We start from the raw sequence: 22,781 nt of genomic DNA, 5'->3' as shown, positions 1-22,781 counted from the left end.
AGAGGGATGGTGTGGGGGAAAGAAGAGGAGAAGAATGTCTCACCGCTGGCAATAGAGAAGAGGTGTGTCCTCCAGTTGAAGGTAAAGAACAGTCCTCCCACGGCCATACAACCCAGAGCTCCATTAAACCCTGACAGCCCGGAGTACAGGGCCCCGTGACGCACTGACACCGACAGACCTGTAGACACACACAGTGTTATTCTGTCAGATATGAGTCACACAGGCACTGAGAGATAGTTCAAATGTGTGAATGTGCAGTACCAGACGTATCCAGGAGGGGGAGATAGATACTCATGTTTGCTGGAAGATTATCCCTCCCTCTCTTTCTACCTCTCACTCCCTTTCCCCCTCCCCCCTTTCCCAGCTAACTCTCCCTCTCTCCTTTGTTCCCCCTCCCTCACTCTCTTTCTTCCTCTCCATTTTATTGTCTTCCCTTTGTACTGTCTCTCCCTCTCACTCCCTATCCCCCTCCCTGGTTTCATATCTATCTGTCTCTCCCTCTCTCTTTCATTCCCCCTCCCTCCATCTTTCTTTCTCCATGTTAGCTATTTCCTTAGTAACAGTATATTTGAATGGATGTCAATAACTAACCCACCACACTGTAATTGGTCAAAGAGTTACATGTTTGTAACTCAGGTGCCTTTTTGTCAAGTCCAGGCATACAGTCATGTCTTTTCTCAGGAGTGGCTTCCATCTGGCCACTCTCCCATGAAGTCCTGTAGAGACTGTTGTCCTTCTGGCAGGTTCTCCCATCTCAGTAAATCAAATTAAATCATATCGAATGGTATTTGTCACATGCGCCGAATAGGGGGTACACCTTATAGTGAAATGCTTACTTTACAAGCCCTTAACCAACAATGCAGTTGAAGAATTAGATTTAAGAAAATATTGACTAAATAAACTAAAGTAAAAAATACAACAAAAATGAACACAATAAAATAACAGTGATGTGCGGAGGTACAGGTTAGTAGTCGAGGTCATTTATAAATGTAGGTAGGGATGAAGTGACTATGCACAGATAATAAACAGAGCCTGGCCTGGGTGGCCATTTGATGAACTGTTCAGCAGTCTTATGACAGGGGGTAGAACCTGTTGAGGAGCCTCTTGGACCTAGACTTGGCTCTCCGGTACCGCTTGCCTTGATGTAGCAGAGAGAACAAATCAAATCAAATCAAATTTATTTATATAGCCCTTCGTACATCAGCTGATATCTCAAAGTGCTGTACAGAAACCCAGCCTAAAACCCCAAACAGCAAGCAATGCAGGTGTAGAAGCACGGTGGCTAGGAAAAACTCCCTAGAAAGGCCAATACCTAGGAAGAAACCTAGAGAGGAACCAGGCTATGTGGGGTGGCCAGTCCTCTTCTGGCTGTGCCGGGTGGAGATTATAACAGAACATGGCCAAGATGTTCAAATGTTCATAAATGACCAGCATGGTCGAATAATAATAAGGCAGAACAGTTGAAACTGGAACAGTATTTGACTTGGGTGACTAGAGTCTTTGACACTTTTTGGGGCCTTCCTCTGACTGCCTATTATATAGGTCCTGGATGGCAGGAAGCTTGGCCCTAGTGATGTACTGGGTTGTACGCACTACATTCTGTAGCGCCTTACAGACGAATGCTGAGCAATTGCCATACCAGGCTGCAACCGGTCAGGATGCTCTCGATGGTGCAGCTGTAGAACTTAACTTTTTGAGGATCTGGGGACCCATGCCAAATCTTTTCAGCCTCCTGAGGGAAAAGGCGTTGTCGTGCTCCTCTTCACGACTGTCTTGGTGTGTTTGGACCATGATAGATTGTTGGTGATGTGGACACCAAGGAACTTGAAACTTTCTACCCTCTCCACTGCAGCCCCGTCGATGAGAATGGGGGCCTGTTCGGCCCTCATTTTCCTATAGTCCACGATCATCTCCTTTGTCTTGCTCACGTTGAGGGAGAGGTTGTTGTCCTGGTGCTACATTGCCAGGTCTCTGACCTCCTCCTGATAGGTTGTCTCATTGTTGTCAGTGATCAGGCCTACCACAGTTGTGTCGTCATCAAACTTAATGATGGTGTTGGAGTGGGTGAGGAGGGGACTGAGCACGTACCCCTGAGGGGCCCCTGTGTTGAGGATCAGCGTGGCAGATGTGTTGTTACCTACTCTTACCACCTGGGGGCGGCCCATCAGGAAGTCCAGGATCCAGTTACAGAGGGAGGTGTTCAGTCCCAGAGTCCTTAGCTTAGTGATGAGCTTTGTGGGCAGTATGGTGTTGAACGCTGAGCTATAGTCAATAAACCGTATTCTCGCATAGCTGTTCCTTTTGTCTAGGTGGAAAAGGGCAGTGTGGAGTGCGATTGAGATTGCGTCATCTGTGGATCTGTTGGGGCGGTATGTGAATTGGAGTGGGTCTAAGGTTTCTGGGATGATGGTGTTGATGTGAGCCATGACCAGCCTTTCAAAGCCCTTCATAGCTACCTTTTAGGCAGGTAACCTTCACTTTCTTGGGCACATAGACTATGGTGATCTGCTTGAAACATGTAGGTATTACAGACTCTTGTCTTGAACCCACTCCTGTGTTGTCTTAGCTGTGTGCTTGGGGTCATTGTCCTGTTGGAAGGTGAACCTTCGCCCAGTCTGAGATCCTGAGGACTCTGATGCAGGTTTTCATCAAGGATCTCTTTGTAATTTGCTCCATTCATCATTGCCTTGATCCTGACGGGTCTCCCAGTCCCTGCCGCTGAAAAACATCTCCACAGCATGATGCTTCCACCACCATGCTTCACGGTAGAGATAGTGCCAGGTTTCTTCGAGACGTGACGCCTGGCATTCAGGCCAAAGAGTTCAATCTTGGTTTCATCAGACCAGAGAATCTTGTTTCTCATGGTCTGAGTGTCTTTACGTGCCTTTTGGCAAACTCTAAGCGGGCTGTCATGTGCCTGTTACTGAGGAGTGGCTTCTGTCTGGCCACTCTACCATAAAGGCCTGATTGGTGGAGTGCTGCAGAGATGGTTGTCCTTCTGGAAGGTTCTCTTATCTCCACAGAGGAACTCTAGAGTTCTGTCAGAGTGACCATTGGGTTGTTGGTCACCTCCTTGACCAAGGCCCTTCTCCCCCGATTGCTCAGTGTGGCCAGGTGGCCAGCTCTAGGAAGAGTCTTAGTGGTTCCAAACTTCTTCCATTTAAGAATGATGGAGGCCACTGTGTTCTTGTGGACCTTCAATGCTGCAGACATGTTTTGGTACCCTTCCCCAGATCTGTGCCTCGACACAATCCTGTCTCTGAGCTTTACAGACAATTCATTTGAACTCATGGCTTGGTTTTTGCTCTGACATGCACTGTCAACTTTGGGACCTCATATAGAAATCATTCCAAATCATGTCCAATCAATTTAATTTACCACAGGTGGACTCCAATCAAGTTGTAGAAACATCTCAAGGATGATCAATAGAAACACGATTCACCTGAGATCAATTTAGAGTCTCAGAGCAAAGGGGGTGAATACTTATGTAAATAAGGTATTTTTGTTATTTCTTTATAATAATCTTTAAGAAAATCTTAAAACCTCTTGTCATTATGGGGTATTGTGATGTCGTTATGGGGTATTGTGATGTCGTTATGGGGTATTGTGATGTCATTATGGGGTATTGTGATGTCGTTATGGGGTATTGTGATGTCGTTATGGGGTATTGTGATGTCGTTATGGGGTATTGTGATGTCGTTATGGGGTATTGTGATGTCATTATGGGGTATTGTGATGTCGTTATGGGGTATTGTGATGTCGTTATGGGGTATTGTGATGTCATTATGGGATATTGTGTGTAGATTGATGAGGAAAAAAATTATTGAATCCATTTTAGAACAAGGCTGTAACGTAACAAAATGTGGAAAAAGAGAAGGGGTCTGAATACTTTAAAAATGCGTTGTAGAGAGACAGAGAGAGAACTTATCACTGAAAGATACAATAAACTACACACGCACACACAAATGTATAAGTATGAGCACACACACAGATACGCAGACAGACGCACACACGTATATTCAGGGTCGGAACCATGGAAACCTCAGAGATTGAGTGTAGGAAAAAGAATCGATGTAGGTTACGGATATCCAATGACGCAATGGCGTTTCCCGACACACACACATACACACACACACACACACAGACCAACCGAGCTCCCAGACAAATCAATACTATCATCCAGACTTATTTATATCTAACAAAGTAACCAGACATACATACGGACGGACGGACGGATGGACTATTCTATTGGTTATCTATTCACTATCATATTGGTTATCTAGTCACTATCCTATTGGTTATCTATTCACTATCCTATTGGTTATCTATTCACTATCCTATTGGCTATCTATTCACTATCCTATTGGTTATCTATTCACTATCCTATTGGTTATATATTCACTATCCTATTGGTCATCTATTCACTATCCCATTGGTTATCTATGCACTATCCCATCGGTTATCCATGCACTATCCTATTGGTTATCTATTCACTATCCTATTGGTTATCTATTCACTATCCTATTGGTTATCTAGTCGCTATTCTATTGGTTATCTAGTCACTATCCTATTGGTTATCTATTCACTATCATATTGGTTATCTATTCACTATCCTATTGGTTATCTATCCACTATCCTATTGGTTATCTAGTCACTATTCTATTGGTTATCTATTCACTATCCTATTGGTTATCTAGTCACTATCCTATTGGTTATCTATTCACTATCATATTGGTTATCTATTCACTATCCTATTGGTTATCTATCCACTATCCTATTGGTTATCTAGTCACTATTCTATTGGTTATCTATTCACTATCCTATTGGTTATCTAGTCACTATCCTATTGGTTATCTAGGCACTATTCTATTGGTTATCTATTCACTATCCTATTGGTTATCTATTCACTATCCTATTGGTTATCTAGTCGCTATTCTATTGGTTATCTAGTCACTATCCTATTGGTTATCTATGCATTGGAGTCTATGTATTGTAGCTGTGTGCCAAGAGAGGGCCGCCCACCAAAACTCAGGGACCAGGCAAGGAGGGCATTAATCAGAGAGGCAACAAAGAGAACAAAAATATAACCCTGAATGAGCTGCAAAGCTCCACAGCGGTGATTGGAGTATCTGTCCATAGGACCACTTTAAGACGTACACTCCACAGATCTGGGCTTTACAGAGAAGTGGCCAGAAAAAGAAGCCATTGCCTACAGAGAAAAATGTGCAAACATGTTTGGTGTTCGCCAGAAGACATGTGGGAGACTCCCCAAACATATGGAAGAAGGTACTCTGGTCAGACAAGACTAAAATTAAGATTTTTGGCTCAAAAGGAGAACGCTATGTCTGGCGCAAACCCAACACCTCTCATCACCCAGAGATTACCATCCCCACAGTAAATCATGGTGGTGGCAGCATTATGCAGTGGGGAGGTTTTTCATCTGCAGGGACTGGGAGACTGGTCAGAATAGAAGGAATCATGGATGGAGCTTAATACAGGAAATTCTGGAGGGAAACCTGTTTCAGTCTTCCAGAGATTTGAGACTGGGACGGAGGTTTACCATCCAGCAGGACAATGACCCTAAGCATACTGCTAAAGAAACACTTGAGTGGTTTAAGGAGAAACATCTACATGTCTTGGAATGGCCTAGTCAAAGCCCAGACCTCAATCCAATTGGGAATCTGTAGTATGACTTAAAGATTGCTTTACACCAGCGGAACCCATCCAACTTGAAGGAGCTGGAGCAGTTTTGCCTTGAATAATGGGCAACAATCCCAGTGGCTAGATGTGCCAAGCTTACAGGGACATGCCCCAAGAGACTTGCAGCTGTAATTGCTGCAAAAGGTGGTTCTACAAAGTATTGACTTTGGGGGGTGAATAGTTATGCACTCTCAAGGTTTCTGCTTTTTTGTCTTATTTCTTGTTTGTTTCACAATAAAAAATATTTTGCATCTTCAAAGAGGTATGCATGTTGTGTCGTTGTATGTGTCGAACTGCTTTGCTTTATCTTGGCCAGGTCGCAATTGTAAATGAGAACTTGTTCTCAACTTGCCTACCTGGTTAAATAAAGGTGAAATAAAAAATAAATAAAAGATCAAATGATACCCCCCAAAAATGTATTTTTAATTTCATGCTGTAAGGCAACAAAATAGGAAAAATGCCAAGGGGGTGAATACTTTCGCAAGCCACTGTAGGTGGCAGATGAAGAGACTTGATTCAGTGACCAGACGCAGGTTGATGTTAATTGTCATAAGTCTGGAGGCAGAACTGTGCAGTTTCTGCTAGATGCGCCGGATCAATGTTTTGGGGGCTACAGTGCCTTCAGAAGCTATTCCCATCCCTTGACTTATATCACATTTTGTTGCATTAAGAATGGATTAAATATATCCTATTTCCTCCCCTCCTTCTCCCCTTTGCTATGACATTCCTATTTCCTCCCCTCCTTCTCCCCTTTGCTATGACATTCCTATTTCCTCCCCTCCTTCTCCCCTTTGCTATGACATTCATATTTCCTCCCCTCCTTATCCCCTTTGCTATGACATTCCTATTTCCTCCCCTCCTTCTCCCCTTTGCTATGACATTCCTATTTCCTCCCCTCCTTCTCCCCTTTGCTATGACATTCCTATTTCCTCCCCTCCTTCTCCCCTTTGCTATGACATTCCTATTTCCTCCCCTCCTTCTCCCCTTTGCTATGACATTCCTATTTCCTCCCCTCCTTCTCCCCTTTGCTATGACATTCCTATTTCCTCCCCTCCTTCTCCCCTTTGCTATGACATTCCTATTTCCTCCCCTCCTTCTCCCCTTTGCTATGACATTCCTATTTCCTCCCCTCCTTCTCCCCTTTGCTATGACATTCCTATTTCCTCCCCTCCTTCTCCACTTTGCTATGACATTCCTATTTCCTCCCCTCCTTCTCCCCTTTGCTATGACATTCCTATTTCCTCCCCTCCTTCTCCACTTTGCTATGACATTCCTATTTCCTCCCCTCCTTCTCCACTTTGCTATGACATTCCTATTTCCTCCCCTCCTTCTCCCCTTTGCTATGACATTCCTATTTCCTCCCCTCCTTCTCCCCTTTGCTATGACATTCCTATTTCCTCCCCTCCTTCTCCCCTTTGCTATGACATTCCTATTTCCTCCCCTCCTTCTCCCCTTTGCTATGACATTCCTATTTCCTCCCCTCCTTCTCCCCTTTGCTATGACATTCCTATTTCCTCCCCTCCTTCTCCCCTTTGCTATGACATTCCTATTTCCTCCCTCCTTCTCCCTTTGCTATGACATTCCTATTTCCTCCCCTCCTTTTCCCCTTTGCTATGACATTCCTATTTCCTCCCCTCCTTCTCCACTTTGCTATGACATTCCTATTTCCTCCCCTCCTTCTCCCCTTTGCTATGACATTCCTGTTTCCTCCCTCCTTCTCCACTTTGCTATGACATTCCTATTTCCTCCCCTCCTTCTCCCCTTTGCTATGACATTCCTATTTCCTCCCCTCCTTCTCCCCTTTGCTATGACATTCCTATTTCCTCCCCTCCTTCTCCCCTTTGCTATGACATTCCTATTTCCTCCCCTCCTTCTCCCCTTTTCTATGACATTCCCCTCCCCCCAGCTGAACTACCCCCTCCCCCCAGCTGAACTACCCCCCTCCCCCCAGCTGAACTACCCCCTCCCCCCAGCTGAACTACCCCCCCTCCCCCCAGCTGAACTACCCCCCCTCCCCCCAGCTGAACTACCCCCCAGCTGAACTACTCCCTATCCCCCCAGCTGAACTACCCCCCCTCCCCTCTGCTGAACTACCCCCCCTCCCCCCAGCTGAACTACCCCCCTCCCCCCAGCTGAACATACAACATTATAAAATCCATGTGCACAAACAACAAGTGTGGGGTTAAAATTGGCAAAATACACACAATTTTTTTTCCACGGGGCCATGGGGTGAGACAGGGATGCAGCCCACCCTCTTCAACATACATATCAACAAATTGGCGAGGGCACTAGAACAGTCTGCAGCACCCGGCCTCACCCTACTAGAATCTTAAATCAAATTTCTACTGTTTTTTGATGATCTGGTGCTTCCGTCCCCAACCAAGGAGGGCCTACAGCAGCACCTAGATCTTCTGCACAGACCTGGGCCCTGGGCCTTGACAGTAAATCTCAGTAAGACAAAAATAATGGTGTTCCAAAAAAGGTCCAGTTGCCTCTCTCTCTTTCTCTCTACCTCACCCTCCTTCTGAGGAGCTTATTAATCATAAGAGAGATAGAGATAGTCTACTCCACAGTGTGCCAGCATGACAGTTGGTTTGAACTGTTTCTTTTATCTTTATCAAACCTCCTGTCTCTGAATGAACAGCATCGAGACAGACAGAACAGCTACGTTATCCTACTCACCTGCGAGTGTGCCGGCCCCAGAGCCCAGTAGGGCGTGTGAGCCCAGTAGAGGTGAGTAGAGCAGCGTCGCTCCCAGGATCAACACAGACGGGCCCAGGTCCTCACAGGCATAGATTTGACCCACACCCAACGGCACCCCCTGCAGGAGCTACAGGGAATTACACACACAAACGCACACACGCGCACACGCACGCACAAACACACACAAACACACACACACACTCTTAAAAACAGATGCACACACATATAATGTGTCCGTATCCCAAAAGGGCACCCTATTCCCTATGAAGTGCACTGCTTTTGACCAGGGTCCATACTGTAAGTAGTGCACTATATAGGGAATACGGTTCCACTTGGAATGCAGTCTCTGTGTTCTAGTGCTGGTGCCAAGGACATGCCAGTGAATTTCCACACCCATCACCACCACCCATACAAACACCCTAATAGTGAGATGGGAGTGGTTTCCATGGCGACAGGATAAATGCACCTGCCTGTTGCTGGGATGTATCTTTACTTACAAGATCATAATGATATCACTGCTGCAGGCTGGCACAGTTCTCTCTCTGTCTCTCTCTACCTCTCTCTCATCTCTCATCTCTCACCCCTTTCTCTCTCTCTCTCTCTCTCTCTCTCTCTCTCTCTCTCTCTCTCTCTCTCTCTCTCTTCATGTGTGAGAGTGTGTGTGTGTCTATAATAAGAATAAGCACAGGGAGAGAGAGAGAGAGAGAGCTGAGGAGATGTAGCCTAGTCGGTGACGGAGAGGAAGAGAGAGGACTGGAATTTGAATAAAAGAGAGATGAGATCAAAGGAGGGGAAGTTGGCAAGAGAAGAAAAGAGGGGGCGAGAGAAAGAAAGAGGGGGCAAGAGAAAGACAGAGGGGGCAAGAGAAGAAAAGAGGGGGCGAGAGAAAGAAAGAGGGGGCAAGAGAAAGACAGAGGGGGCAAGAGATGAAAAGAGGGGGCGAGAGAGAGGCAGCCAGGCAGGCTGTGTAACCCATATTTATGCTTATTTATTTGAATCATTTTCACTATTTGCACATCTTTACAACACTGTATATAGACATATGACAAGAATATGAAATGTCTATATTCTTGTGGAACTTCAGTGAGTGTAATGTTTATTGTTATTTGTTTTGTTGTTTATTGTTTTATTTCACTTTATATATTATCTACTTCACTTGCTTTGGCAATGTAAACATATGTTTCCCATGCCAATAAAGCCCCTTGAATTGAAATTGAATTGAATTGAGAGCGGGGGAGAGAGAGAGAGAGAGAGAGAGACAGCGAGAGACAGCGAGAGACAGCGAGAGACAGAGAGAGAGAGAGAGAGAGAGAGAGAGAGACAGCGACAGCGAGAGACAGCGAGAGACAGCGAGAGACAGAGAGAGAGAGAGAGAGAGAGGAGAGGAGAGAGAGAGAGACAGCGACAGCGAGAGACAGCGAGAGACAGCGAGAGACAGCGAGAGACAGAGAGAGAGAGAGAGAGAGAGAGAGAGAGACAGCGAGAGACAGCGAGAGACAGCGAGAGACAGCGAGAGACAGCGAGAGACAGCGAGAGACAGAGAGAGAGAACAGAAAAAGACGAGGGGCATTTGAGATGTAGTGAAACTACTCTTACATGGATGAACATCATGATGTAAATAAATCATCTCTATTTAAGCCTACGTTTTGGATTTGTTCAGAGTACTCTTATACGGAAAGGACATATCCTTAGGCCAGTTTATATGTGATCTAATGCACTGGCAACATAGGAACTCTCCAACAAGCTTGCTATGTTGTGGCTCGTCTCATAGAGTTGGATAGAGGACCCAAAGCCTGTTTAAGCACATGTTAACCCTCATTGGTGCTGCCAATGCTGTCACATTCTAAATTATGGAATTAGCTGTCTAGTTCATCTCTATAACCTTTTCTAAACGGATTTGAAAGACCTCGCTGTCTGAAAGTCCTTCTTCCATAATGCTTTCACCTAGCCTGTCTTCACAGATCAACGCAGATGAAGGAGATGAGATGAGGAAATAAAGAAGGAGAGGAGACGAGGACAGAAAGGAGAGTAGACAACGGAAAGAAAGAAGGAGAGGAGACGAGGAAAGAAAGAAAGAAGGAGAGGAGACGAGGAAAGAAAGAAAGAAAGAAAGAAAGAAAGAAGGAGACGAGGAAAGAAAGAAAGAAAGAAAGAAAGAAAGAAAGAAGGAGAGGAGACGAGGAAATAAATAAGGAGAGGAGACAACGGAAATAAAGAAGGAGAGGAGATGAGGAAAGAAAGAAGGAGAGGAGACAAGGAAAGAAAGAAGGAGAGGAGACGAGGAAAGTAAAACACTTTAGACTATTGGCATACTTTCACAAACTATCTCTGTCCCTCTCATCTTGTGTTGTTTGCATTCCTCTCTCATGCGATCTGTGTATATCTAATTTAATGAAGCAGGCGTAAGTGGCACAATGGATTATGGTCAGTGTAGCGAATTACCACGTTTCTGCGCTGAACTAGATTTAATATTTTCTTCATTAAAACTACAACTCCCTTCAGCCCAGCGTCCCACATAGTTCTTGACTTGATTTCCCTCTAGAGAAACGGTGCGTAGGGCTCACAAAAAAAACAGAACTAAATGAAATTCAAGTAATTGAACCGGCATCGGTCAATTAGTTGTTTATCATAAACTGGGCATTTCGAGCCTGAATGCTGATTGGCTGACAGTTGTGGTATATCAGACCGCACACCATGGGTATGACAAATCATTTATTTTTACTGCTCTAATTACGTTGGTAACCAGTCTATAATAGCAATAAGGCACCTCGGGGGTTTGTGATATTTGGCCAATATACTACGGCTAAGGGCTGTATCCAGGCACTCCGAGTTGCATCGTGCCTAAGAACAGCCCTTAGCCGTGATATATTGCCCATGTTGGTTAATCTCTCAGCACCACGTGTTGCCCACCCCTCTTCCTTCCCCTCTTCCTCTCTCTCCTACCTGAGTGAGGCTGAGCTGGGTAGCATTGCTCTCTAGCTCCCCTAGTGGTGTGGCAGGGTGGTGAGGGTAGTAGGGGTTAGAGGAGCCAGTACAGGCCAAGTAGAGCAGGATCACCATGTTGAAGGGGAACACAGCCACAGGTAGGTCCCACTTATCTAGCAGGGGAGCCAGGCCACTGTAGAGGAACGTACTGGGGGGAGAAACATACTATCAGGCCACTGTAGAGGAGCGTACTGCAGGGAGAAACATACTATTAGGCCACTGTAGAGGAACGTACTGGGGGGAGAAACATACTATCAGGCCACTGTAGAGGAACGTACTGGGGGGAGAAACATACTATCAGGCCACTGTAGAGGAGCGTACTGCAGGGAGAAACATACTATCAGGCCACTGTAGAGGAACGTACTGGGGGGAGAAACATACTATCAGGCCACTGTAGAGGAACGTACTGGGGGGAGAAACATACTATCAGGCCACTGTAGAGGAACGTACTGGGGGGAGAAACATACTATTAGGCCACTGTAGAGGAACGTACTGGGGGGAGAAACATACTATCAGGCCACTGTAGAGGAACGTACTGGGGGGGGGGGGGGTACTGTCAACATACTGTAGAGGAACGTACTGGGGGGGGGTACTATCAACATACTGTAGAGGAATGTACTGGGGGGTGTACTATCAACATACTGTAGAGGAATGTACTGGGGGGTGTACTATCAACATACTGTAGAGGAATGTACTGGGGGGTGTACTATAAACATACTGTAGAGGAACGTACTGGGGGGGCGTACTATCAACATACTGTAGAGGAACGTACTGGGGGGTGTACTATCAACATACTGTAGAGGAACGTACTGGGGGGGCATACTATCAACATACTGTAGAGGAAGGTACTGGGGGGGGGTACTATCAACATACTGTAGAGGAATGTACTGGGATGGGGCGTACTATCAACGTACTGTAGAGGAACGTACTGGGGGGGTGCTATCAACATACTGTAGGGGAACGTACTGGGGGGGTACTATCAACATACTGTAGGGGAATGTACTGGGGGCGTACTATCAACATACTGTAGAGGAACGTACTGGGTGGGGGTACTATCAACATACTGTAGAGGAACGTACTGGGGGGTACTATCAACATACTGTAGGGGAACGTACTGGGGGGGTACTATCAACATACTGTAGAGGAACGTACTGGGGGGGTACTATCAACATACTGTAGAGGAATGTACTGGGGGGGCATACTGTCAACATACTGTAGAGGAACGTACTGGGGGGGGCATACTATCAACATACTGTAGAGGAACGTACTGGGGGGGGGCCTATCAACATACTGTAGAGGAACGTACTGGGGGGGTACTATCAACATACTGTAGAGGAACGTACTGGGGGGGTACTATCAACATACTGTAGAGGAACGTACTGGGGGGGGGCATACTATCAACATACTGTAGAGGAACGTACTGGGGGGGGGCCTATCAACATACTGTAGAGGAACGTACTGGGGGGGGTACTATCAACATACTGTAGAGGAACGTACTGGGGGGGTACTATCAACATACTGTAGAGGAACGTACTGGGGGGGGCATACTATCAACATACTGTAGAGGAACGTACTGGGGGGGCATACTATCAACATACTGTAGAGGAACGTACTGGGGGGAACGTACTGGGGGGGGTGTACTGGGGGGAACGTACTGGGGGGGGTGTACTGGGGGGAACGTACTGGGGGTGGGTGTACTGGGGGGAACATACTGGGGGGGGTACTATCAACATACTGTAGAGGAACGTACTGGGGGGAACAAACTGGGGGGTACTATCAACATACTGTAGAGGAACGTACTGGGGGGAACTTACTGGGGGGAACATACTGGGGGGGGGCGTACTATCAACATACTGTAGAGGAACGTACTGGGGGGAACGTACTGGGGGTGGGTGTACTGGGGGAAACATACTGGGGGGGTACTATCAACATACTGTAGAGGAACGTACTGGGGGGGAACGTACTGGGGGGAACATACTGGGGGGGGGGGCGTACTATCAACATACTGTAGAGGAACGTACTGGGGGGAACATACTGGGGGGGGCGTACTATCAACATACTGTAGAGGAACGTACTGGGGGGAACATACTGGGGGGGGGGCGTACTATCAACATACTGTAGAGGAACGTACTGGGGGGGCATACTATCAACATACTGTAGAGGAACGTACGGGGGGGAACATACTGGGGGGGGCGTACTATCAACATACTGTAGAGGAACGTACTGGGGGGGGGCATACTATCAACATACTGTAGAGGAACGTACTGGGGGGAACATACTGGGGGGGGCGTACTATCAACATACTGTAGAGGAACATACTGGGGGGGCATACTATCAACATACTGTAGAGGAACGTACTGGGGGGAACATACTGGGGGGGGGGGCGTACTATCAACATACTATAGAGGAACATACTGGGGGGGGGCGTACTATCAACATACTGTAGAGGAATGTACTGGGGGGAACATACTGGGGGGGGCGCACACTATCACAAAATATTGTGAAATATACACAAAGTACAGACGCAAATAGTTGTGTGGTGGACACACAAAAAAATATGAATATGTAATTAGTGTCTATTTCACAATAATCTGTGATAGTGTGCTGCAAGGACATATTTGAATATGTTTATACATGACAATGAAAACAAAGACATTGTTTCATGTGTGTGTGTATGTCTCACCTGGTAGCTCCCCCCAGAAAGACAGGCAGTAGCAGCCACCAGTACCAGTCTCCTGCAGAGCTGCACACCCCCATCAACAGAGACACCAGCATACCATTGAACCCATGGAGACCTCCGGATACCTCCTCACTATGAACACACACACACACACACACACACACACACACACACACACACACACACACACACACACACACACACACACACACACACACACACACACACACACACACACACACACACACAGAGAGAGAGAAAGAAGAAAAGGCAAAACACCTTACACACGCATTGTAAACAAGAGTTTGTTCGTAACTGACTTGTCTAGTTAAATCCTCTACAGGATCGGTGGGTCCCCTGAGGGAATGTTGAGCTAACGTAGGCTAATGTGATTAACATGAGGTTGTAAGTAACAATTAAATGTCTAGTTAAATTAAGGATACATTAAAATAAAATAAATAAATATACAGGCAGATATTTGACAAGGATATGCAAGTGTTATTTCTCGTGTGTGTGTTTGTGTCTCTCTCTCTCTCTGTGTGTGTGTGTGTGTGTTTGTGTGTGTGTGTGTGTGTGTGTGTGGAATTCCACTTTTTTGGCCTATTTCCATACAGGATGTACCCCAGTGTTTTACCTAAAAGGCTCAGACTTATTGACATAACAATGGCTCCTGTAAACTTTCACAGTTTCTCACAAAGCAACTGTTTTGATGATGCAGAGGTTGCTTATTCTGCTCTTCACAAGTCCTCACAGTCAACCCATGGAAACACAACTTCCCTAGTATAAGATAAGAGTGAATAGACCAATGTATACACTGATGTTATGGTTGAAAAGTCAGCCAGGTCAGCCGTGATACAAGTCAGTGTTCGACGTCCGTCTGAGGACGTCGGGAGATGATGTGGAAACCGGCCACTAGGGGCAACAGTGAGCGCTGTTACCTTCTAGTAGGTTCTGGTTTTGGAAACCGGCCACTAGGGGCAACAGTGAGCACTGTTACCTTCTAGTAGGTTCTGGTTTTGCTAGGGTGTTGTGGCGAATGGGTGTAAGTATCTGCCTCTGATTCCAAAGGTTACAAGTTCAAATCCAGCAATAGAAAGTTGTTTTTGTTTTAAGTCTATCCCAAGCCTTACCTTAACCATTCAGAGTTAACATCTAACCTTAACCATTCAGAGTTAACATCTAACCTTAACCATTCAGAGTTAACATCTAACCTTAACCATTCAGAGTTAACGCCTAACCTTAACCATTCAGAGTTAACATCTAACCTTAACCATTCAGAGTTAACATCTAACCTTAACCATTCAGAGTTAACATCTAACCTTAACCATTCAGAGTTAACATCTAACCTTAACCATTCAGAGTTAACGCCTAACCTTAACCATTCAGAGTTAACATCTAACCTTAACCATTCAGAGTTAACATCTAACCTTAACCATTCAGAGTTAACGCCTTACCTTAACCATTCAGAGTTAATGCCTTACCTTAACCATTCAGAGTTAATGCCTAACCTTAACCATTCAGAGTTAACGCCTAACCTTAACCATTCAGAGTTAACGCCTAACCTTAACCATTCAGAGTTAACGCCTAACCTTAACCATTCAGAGTTAACGCCTAACCTTAATCATTCAGAGTTAACGCCTAACCTTAACCATTCAGAGTTAACGCCTTACCTTAACCATTCAGAGTTAACGCCTTACCTTAACCATTCAGAGTTAACGCCTAACCTTAAGCATTCAGAGTTAACGCCTAACCTTAACCATTTGGAGTTAACGCCTAACCTTAACCATTCAGAGTTAACGCCTTACCTTAACCATTCAGAGTTAATACCTAACCTTAACCATTCAGAGTTAACGCCTAACCTTAACCATTTGGAGTTAACGCCTGAACTTAACCATTTGGAGTTAATACCTAACCTTAACCATTCAGAGTTAATGCCTAACCTTAACCATTCAGAGTTAATACCTGAACTTAATGTTAAATTTGAAATTTGACAGTTGGAACAACTTTGAAATGTTACGTTTGAGAAACATGGATTAACGTCTAACATTCTGAACACACCGCTCCTGTCGTGTGCACTCGCGTTGCAAAATAAATGTACACATACATGTTATTGAATAGGCCTGACGGGCCGGCCGAGACATGGGAGTCGGACAAGCTGGCCGAGACATGGGAGTCGGACAAGCCGGCCGAGACATGGGAGTCGGACAAGCCGGCCGAGACATGGGAGTCGGACAAGCTGGCCGAGACATGGGAGTCGGACAAGCTGGCCGAGACATGGGAGTCGGACAAGCAGGCCGAGACATGGGAGTCGGACAAGCTGGCCGAGACATGGGAGTCGGACAAGCTGGCCGAGACAATGGGAGTCGGACAACCTGGCCGAGACATGGGAGTCGGACAAGCTGGCTGAGGCGTGGAAGTCCGACGAGCTGGCTGAGGCGTGGAAGTCCGACGAGCTGGCTGTGGCATGGGAGCCTGACGATCCCGCTGAGGTGTTTGAGTGACGAGCCGTCTGAGGCACAAGATCCTGACAAAACGGCTGAGGCATGATGTGGGAGGTAAGCCTGATGAGCCGGCTGTGGCGTGGGAGCCTGACAAGCTGGCTGAAGCATGATGTGGGGTGGGAGCCTGCCGAGCCAACCAAGGCAAGGACACTTCACGAGCCAGCTAAGGCGTGGAAGCCCCAGACTCAGTCCAGGTGAGTCCAATGAGTGCTGATGCGTGTAACGATGGTGATAGGTGTGCGTAATGATGGGCAGCCCGGCACCCTCGAACGCCAGAGAGGGGGAGCGGGAGCAGGCGTGACAAGTTCAGAGTTCGTTTTAATATTTCAACCTACGTGTTCTGATAGAGTCTGGTGTGGGTGGACAAAATCCACATGTGCTCGAGCGGTTTGGTCAGCATGTAATTCTTTAATTTTCTTCCCCTTTTTCTCCCCAATTTCATGGTATCCAATTGTAGCTACTATCTTGTCTCATCGCTACAACTCCCGTACGGGCTCGGGAGTCCTCAGATACACAACCCAACCAAGCCGCACTGCTTCTTAACACAGCGTGCATCCAACCCGGAAGCCAGCCGCACCAATGTGTCAGAGGAAACACTGTGCACCTGGCAACCTTGGTTAGCGCGCACTGCGCCCAGCCCGCCACAGGAGTCGCTGGTGCGCGATGAGACAAGGATATCCCTACGACGCTAGGGCAATTGTGCGTCGCCCCACAGACCTCCCGGTCGCGTACGGTTACGACAGAGCCTGGGCGCAAACCCAGAGTCTCTGGTGGCACAGCTGGCGCTGCAGTACAGCGCCCTTGACCACTGCACCACCTGGGAGGCATGTCAGCATGTAATTCTGATGTGAGACTGTGAGAGCTCGTAGGAAAAGCAGCATGAAAAAAGCATTCTGTGTGTGTGGCATTTCTGTGTGTGTGTGTGTGTGTGGTGTGTTTGCACCTGTCCTGTCCTATGATAACAGCAGTGAGTGTAGAGGTCAGTAGACCCAGGGTCCCCAGTAGAGCCTGCCAGGGGGAGGCCCAGACCAGTGCTCCCAGGATCAGAACACCACTCAGGGGGTTGTTGGCCAGGATGACCCTGGCTACACCCCGCATGCTCCACTCAAACAGCTGGAAAATGAAGGCCTTGTCTGGAGAGAGGGTGGAGGGGAGGGAGAGGAGTGAGGTGGGGGAGAGGGAGACGAGTGAGGAGGAAAAGTAGGGAAGAGGGAGAGGGGTGAGGAGGAGAAGTGGGGGAGAGGGAGGAGGAATGAGGAGGGGAAGTGGGAGAGAGGGAGGAGGAGAGGGAGAGGGGTGAGGAGGAGAAGTGGGGGAGAGGGAGAGGGGTGAGGAGGAGAACTTGGGGAAAGGGAGGAGGAGAGGGAGAGAGGTGAGGAGGAGAAGTGGGGGAGAGGGAGGAGGAGAGGGAGAGGGGTGAGGAGGAGAAGTGGGGGAGAGGGAGGATGAGAGGGAGAGGGGTGAGGAGGAGAAGTGGGGGAGAGAGAGGGAGAGGGGTGAGGAGGAGAAGTGGGGGGGGGGAGGAATGAGGAAGGGAAGGAGGAGAAGTGGAGGAAGGGGAGGAGGAGTGGGGTAGAGAGGGGGAGAGGAGGAGTGGAGGTGAGGGAGAGGAGAGGAGAGGAGAGGAGAGGAGGAAGGGGAGGAGAGGAGGAGAGGGAGAGAATAGGAGGAAGGGGAGGAGAGGGGGATGAGGAAGGGGAGGAGGGGAGGAGAGGGAGATGAGGAAGGGGAGGAGAGGAGAGGAGGAGAGGAGAGAATAGGAGGAAGGGGAGGAGAGGAGGAGAGGGAGAGAATAGGAGGGAGGGGAGGAGAGGGAGAGGATAGGAGGAAGGGGAGGAGAGGAGGAGAGGGAGAGAATAGGAGGAAGGGGAGGAGAGGGGGATGAGGGAGGGGAGGAGAGGGAGAGGATAGGTGGAAGGGGAGGAGAGGGAGAGGATAGGAGGAAGGGGAGGAGAGGGGGATGAGGGAGGGGAGGAGAGGGAGAGGAATAGGAGGAAGGGGAGGAGAGGGGGATGAGGGAGGGGAGGAGAGGGAGAGGATAGGTGGATGAAGTTGCGACACATTTGTTTTACTTCAAGTCATAGATTCTATTGGAAGTCATGTGACAATTTGGTTAACTATTTTTTTTCGTCAGCTATAAACCACATTTTAAATTGTTTTCTACAATCAATAACTAAGATTCTCCCTTTATTTCAATTGGATTCCTTTCAACAGGTGTTCTCATAGGGATATTGATCTGTCTCGGACTGGCAGAAACAACCTTTTCATCAACCTTTTGCCAGTTTTGATTTGACTGAACGATATCAAGTATTTCAGTATTTCAGTATTTCAGTATTTCAGTATTTCAGTTGTATTGTATTTCATCCATTATGTTCATGTCATAAAAGGTAAGTAACACCATTTGACTATAAAGCGAAGAAGAAGAAAGACATAACTGTACCCTCCATGTACTGGCTGAAGTGCATCATGTCTCCAGTGCAGTAAACAAGACCGTTAACAAAATGCTGGCGCATGCCGACTGTCCTCCGGTTCGACTCCGGTTTGGCCTTTTCCTCGACCCACATCCTGACGCAGCGTTAACAGCAGATGGTGACAGCAGCCGGCAACCCCCTGTGTGTCCACGCTTCCGGAGACCGGAGGCTTCCGCTCTCCCTCTCTCTCTCTATTCTCCTCTTCCTCTAAGGCGAGGGTTAACGAGATGACTTATAAACCGGACCGCCAGATAAAGCATTACTGACTGGACGCGCACACACACACACACACACACACACACACACACACACACACACACACACACACACACACACACACACACACACACACACACACACACACACACACACCGAACACCAAAGTCCACAACATTACGCAAAGAGCTTTAATATGAAACATATCTCTCTCTATTTCAATATTTCTTTCTCTCTCTTTTTCACCTCTATTTGTTCAGTAACTCGTTCAGTCTGCTGTATTGTGTTTGCAGTGTGAATGTGAGATAGAGGTGTTTGTTATCTTTGTATGATGTGTTTTCACTAGTTATCAGCTTTATGGTCAACTAGCTGTGATAGGAGTCTCTACTAGTTATCAGCTTTATGGTCAACTAGCTGTGATAGGAGTCTCTACTAGTTATCAGCTTTATGGTCAACTAGCTGTGATAGGAGTCACTACTAGTTATCAGCTTTATGGTCAACTAGCTGTGATAGGAGTCTCTACTAGTTATCAGCTTTATGGTCAACTAGCTGTGATAGGAGTCTCTACTAGTTATCAGCTTTATGGTCAACTAGCTGTGATAGGAGTCTTTACTAGTTATCAGCTTTATGGTCAACTAGCTGTGATAGGAGTCTCTACTAGTTATCAGCTTTATGGTCAACTAGCTGTGATAGGAGTCTCTACTAGTTATCAGCTTTATGGTCAACTAGCTGTGATAGGAGTCTCTACTAGTTATCAGCTTTATGGTCAACTAGCTGTGATAGGAGTCTCTACTAGTTATCAGCTTTATGGTCAACTAGCTGTGATAGGAGTCACTACTAGTTATCAGCTTTATGGTCAACTAGCTGTGATAGGAGTCTCTACTAGTTATCAGCTTTATGGTCAACTAGCTGTGATAGGAGTCTCTACTAGTTATCAGCTTTATGGTCAACTAGCTGTGATAGGAGTCTTTACTAGTTATCAGCTTTATGGTCAACTAGCTGTGATAGGAGTCTCTACTAGTTATCAGCTTTATGGTCAACTAGCTGTGATAGGAGTCTCTACTAGTTCTCAGCTTTATGGTCAACTAGCTGTGATAGGAGTCTCTACTAGTTATCAGCTTTATGGTCAACTAGCTGTGATAGGAGTCTCTACTAGTTATCAGCTTTATGGTCAACTAGCTGTGATAGAAGTCTCTACTAGTTATCAGCTTTATGGTCAACTAGCTGTGATAGGAGTCTCTACTAGTTATCAGCTTTATGGTCAACTAGCTGTGATAGGAGTCTCTACTAGTTATCAGCTTTATGGTCAACTAGCTGTGATAGGAGTCTCTACTAGTTATCAGCTTTATGGTCAACTAGCTGTGATAGGCGTCTCTACTAGTTATCAGCTTTATGGTCAACTAGCTGTGATAGGAGTCTCTACTAGTTATCAGCTTTATGGTCAACTAGCTGTGATAGGAGTCTCTACTAGTTATCAGCTTTATGGTCAACTAGCTGTGATAGGAGTCTCTACTAGTTATCAGCTTTATGGTCAACTAGCTGTGATAGGAGTCTCTACTAGTTATCAGCTTTATGTTCACCTTGCATCTGCAATAGACAACCTCTGCTGGTGTGCAGATATCACCCCAATAGTATTGCTGACAAAAGTGAGTGCATGTTTGTGTTATCTTTGTGATTGTAGCCTGTTTAATTCACTTTCTATATATTGCCTATAGGTCCTGGTCCAATGTAGTGCACTATAGGTCCTGGTCCAATGTAGTGCCCTACAAAAGCGCCATTTGGAAAGTAGCCAACAACTCATCTGTAGTCTGAGAGTCACCACTGTAAGGTGCAGGAAATTACTGTTTGCCCTCCCTCTCCCTCTCCCTCTCCCTCTCTCCCTCTCCCCCTCTCCCTCTCCCTCTCCCCTACCTCTCCTTTCCCCCTCCCTCTCCTCTCCCCCTCCACCTACCTCTCCTCTCCCTCTCCCTCTCCCCCTCCACCTACCTCTCCCCCTCCCCCTTCCTCTTCCCCTCCACCTACCTCTCCCTCTCCCCTCCACCTCCCTCTCCCCCTCCACCTCCCTCTCCCTCTCCCTCCACCTCCCTCTCCCTCTCCCCCTCCCTCCACCTACCTCTCCTCTCCCCCTCCCTCTCCCTCTCCCCCTCCACCTACCTCTCCCCCCCTCCCTCTTCCCCTCCACCTACCTCTCCCTCTCCCCTCCACCTCCCTCTCCCTCTCCCCCTCCCTCCACCTACCTCTCCCTCTCCCCTCCACCTACCTCTCCTCTCCCCCTCCCTCTCTCTTCATTTACATTTTTTCTTAAATAAATTATTCTCCCTCTCTTTCTCCATTCCCTCCATCCCTCTATGCCTCCATCTCTCTATCCATTGCAGGTAAATGATTGACTGTGGATGTTCTGTAAATGAGAAGAAGAGAAGCAGATAAACCATCCAGAATTACACTTTGACTCAGAGTGTGTGTGTGTGTGTGTGTGTGTGTGTGTGTGTGTGTGTGTGTGTGTGTGTGTGTGTGTGTGTGTGTGTGTGTGTGTGTGTGTGTGTGTGTGTGTGTGTGTGTGTGTGGGTGAGAGAGAAGGAGAGGGATTCCTGTAGACAGGAGTGACACACACTGAACTCTATACGCCTATGGAATGTATTTAGCTACATTATGCATTTTCTGTTCCCATATTTTAAGGTAACGCACACACACACACACACACACACACACACACACACACACACACACACACACACACACACACACACACACACACACACACACACACACCTGCATTAGTATTCGTGTCTCCTGTAGACCCCCTACTCTCTCTCTCTCTCTTGCTCTCTCTTTCAATTCAATTCTTTTCAAAGGGCTTTATTGGCATGGGAAACATATGTTAACATTGCCAAAACTAGTAAGATAGATAACAAACAAAAGTGAAATAAACAATAAAAAATGTACAATAAACATTACACTAAAAAAGAATCAAGACATTTGTCATGTTATATGTCTATATACAGTGTTGTAACAATGTGCAAATAGTTAAAGTACAAAAGGGAAAATAAATAAACAGAATTATCTCTATGTCTTGCTCTACTTCACTCTCTCTCTACCTCTCTATCTCTCTATCTGTAGGGACAACACAGTCTAACATCTCAGGGTCAAAGGTGACTGAATACATAAATAAATACCCAAGCAGGGGGTGAATACAGAATGGGACAGCTGTGTGTGTGTGTGTGAGTGTGAGTGTGAGTTTGTGCGTGTGCGTGCGCGTGCGCGTGTGCGTGTGAGTGTGTGTGTGTGTGTGTGTGTGTGTGTGTGTGTGTGTGTGTGTGTGTGTGTGTGTGTGTGTGTGTGTGTGTGTGTGTGTGTGTGTGTGTGTGTGTGTGTGTGTGTGTGTGTGTGTGTGCGTAGAGCGTGAGAGAGAAATGGAAACGGAAAAGTCTAAACCTTTGGGGATTATTTGATAAAATATTAAATGAGGCTTTTACTGCTATAGCCCATACAAACACATTGAATAACACATTTTTAAATAGCAAAAAA

At 46.7% G+C, this 22,781-nt stretch overlaps 1 protein-coding gene across 2 annotated transcripts in view; it reads right to left on the bottom strand.

Moving 5' to 3' along the window:
- si:dkey-183c6.7 (urea transporter 1) overlaps window positions 1–19,301 on the bottom strand; it is a 21,759-nt gene extending 2,458 nt beyond the window's left edge. The window contains exons 1-6 of one of the 2 annotated variants that reach the window (XM_031791764.1): window positions 19,010–19,301; window positions 17,513–17,702; window positions 14,072–14,200; window positions 11,347–11,536; window positions 8,383–8,530; window positions 44–178 (exon numbers count right to left, since the gene is read on the bottom strand). In XM_031791764.1, the coding sequence (XP_031647624.1) occupies window positions 44–178; window positions 8,383–8,530; window positions 11,347–11,536; window positions 14,072–14,200; window positions 17,513–17,702; window positions 19,010–19,133 (916 nt within the window). In that variant the 5' untranslated portion in view covers window positions 19,134–19,301. The remainder of the gene's footprint in view (window positions 1–43; window positions 179–8,382; window positions 8,531–11,346; window positions 11,537–14,071; window positions 14,201–17,512; window positions 17,703–19,009) is intronic. The other variant, XM_031791765.1, reaches the window with a different exon arrangement.
- Between the last annotated feature and the right edge of the window lie 3,480 nt (window positions 19,302–22,781).

The sequence above is a fragment of the Oncorhynchus kisutch genome, linkage group LG16 (assembly GCF_002021735.2).
Source record: "Oncorhynchus kisutch isolate 150728-3 linkage group LG16, Okis_V2, whole genome shotgun sequence".
Taxonomy (NCBI): domain Eukaryota; kingdom Metazoa; phylum Chordata; class Actinopteri; order Salmoniformes; family Salmonidae; genus Oncorhynchus; species Oncorhynchus kisutch.
The sequence above is the reverse complement of the archived record's forward strand: the minus strand, read 5'-3'. Positions and strand labels throughout refer to the sequence as shown.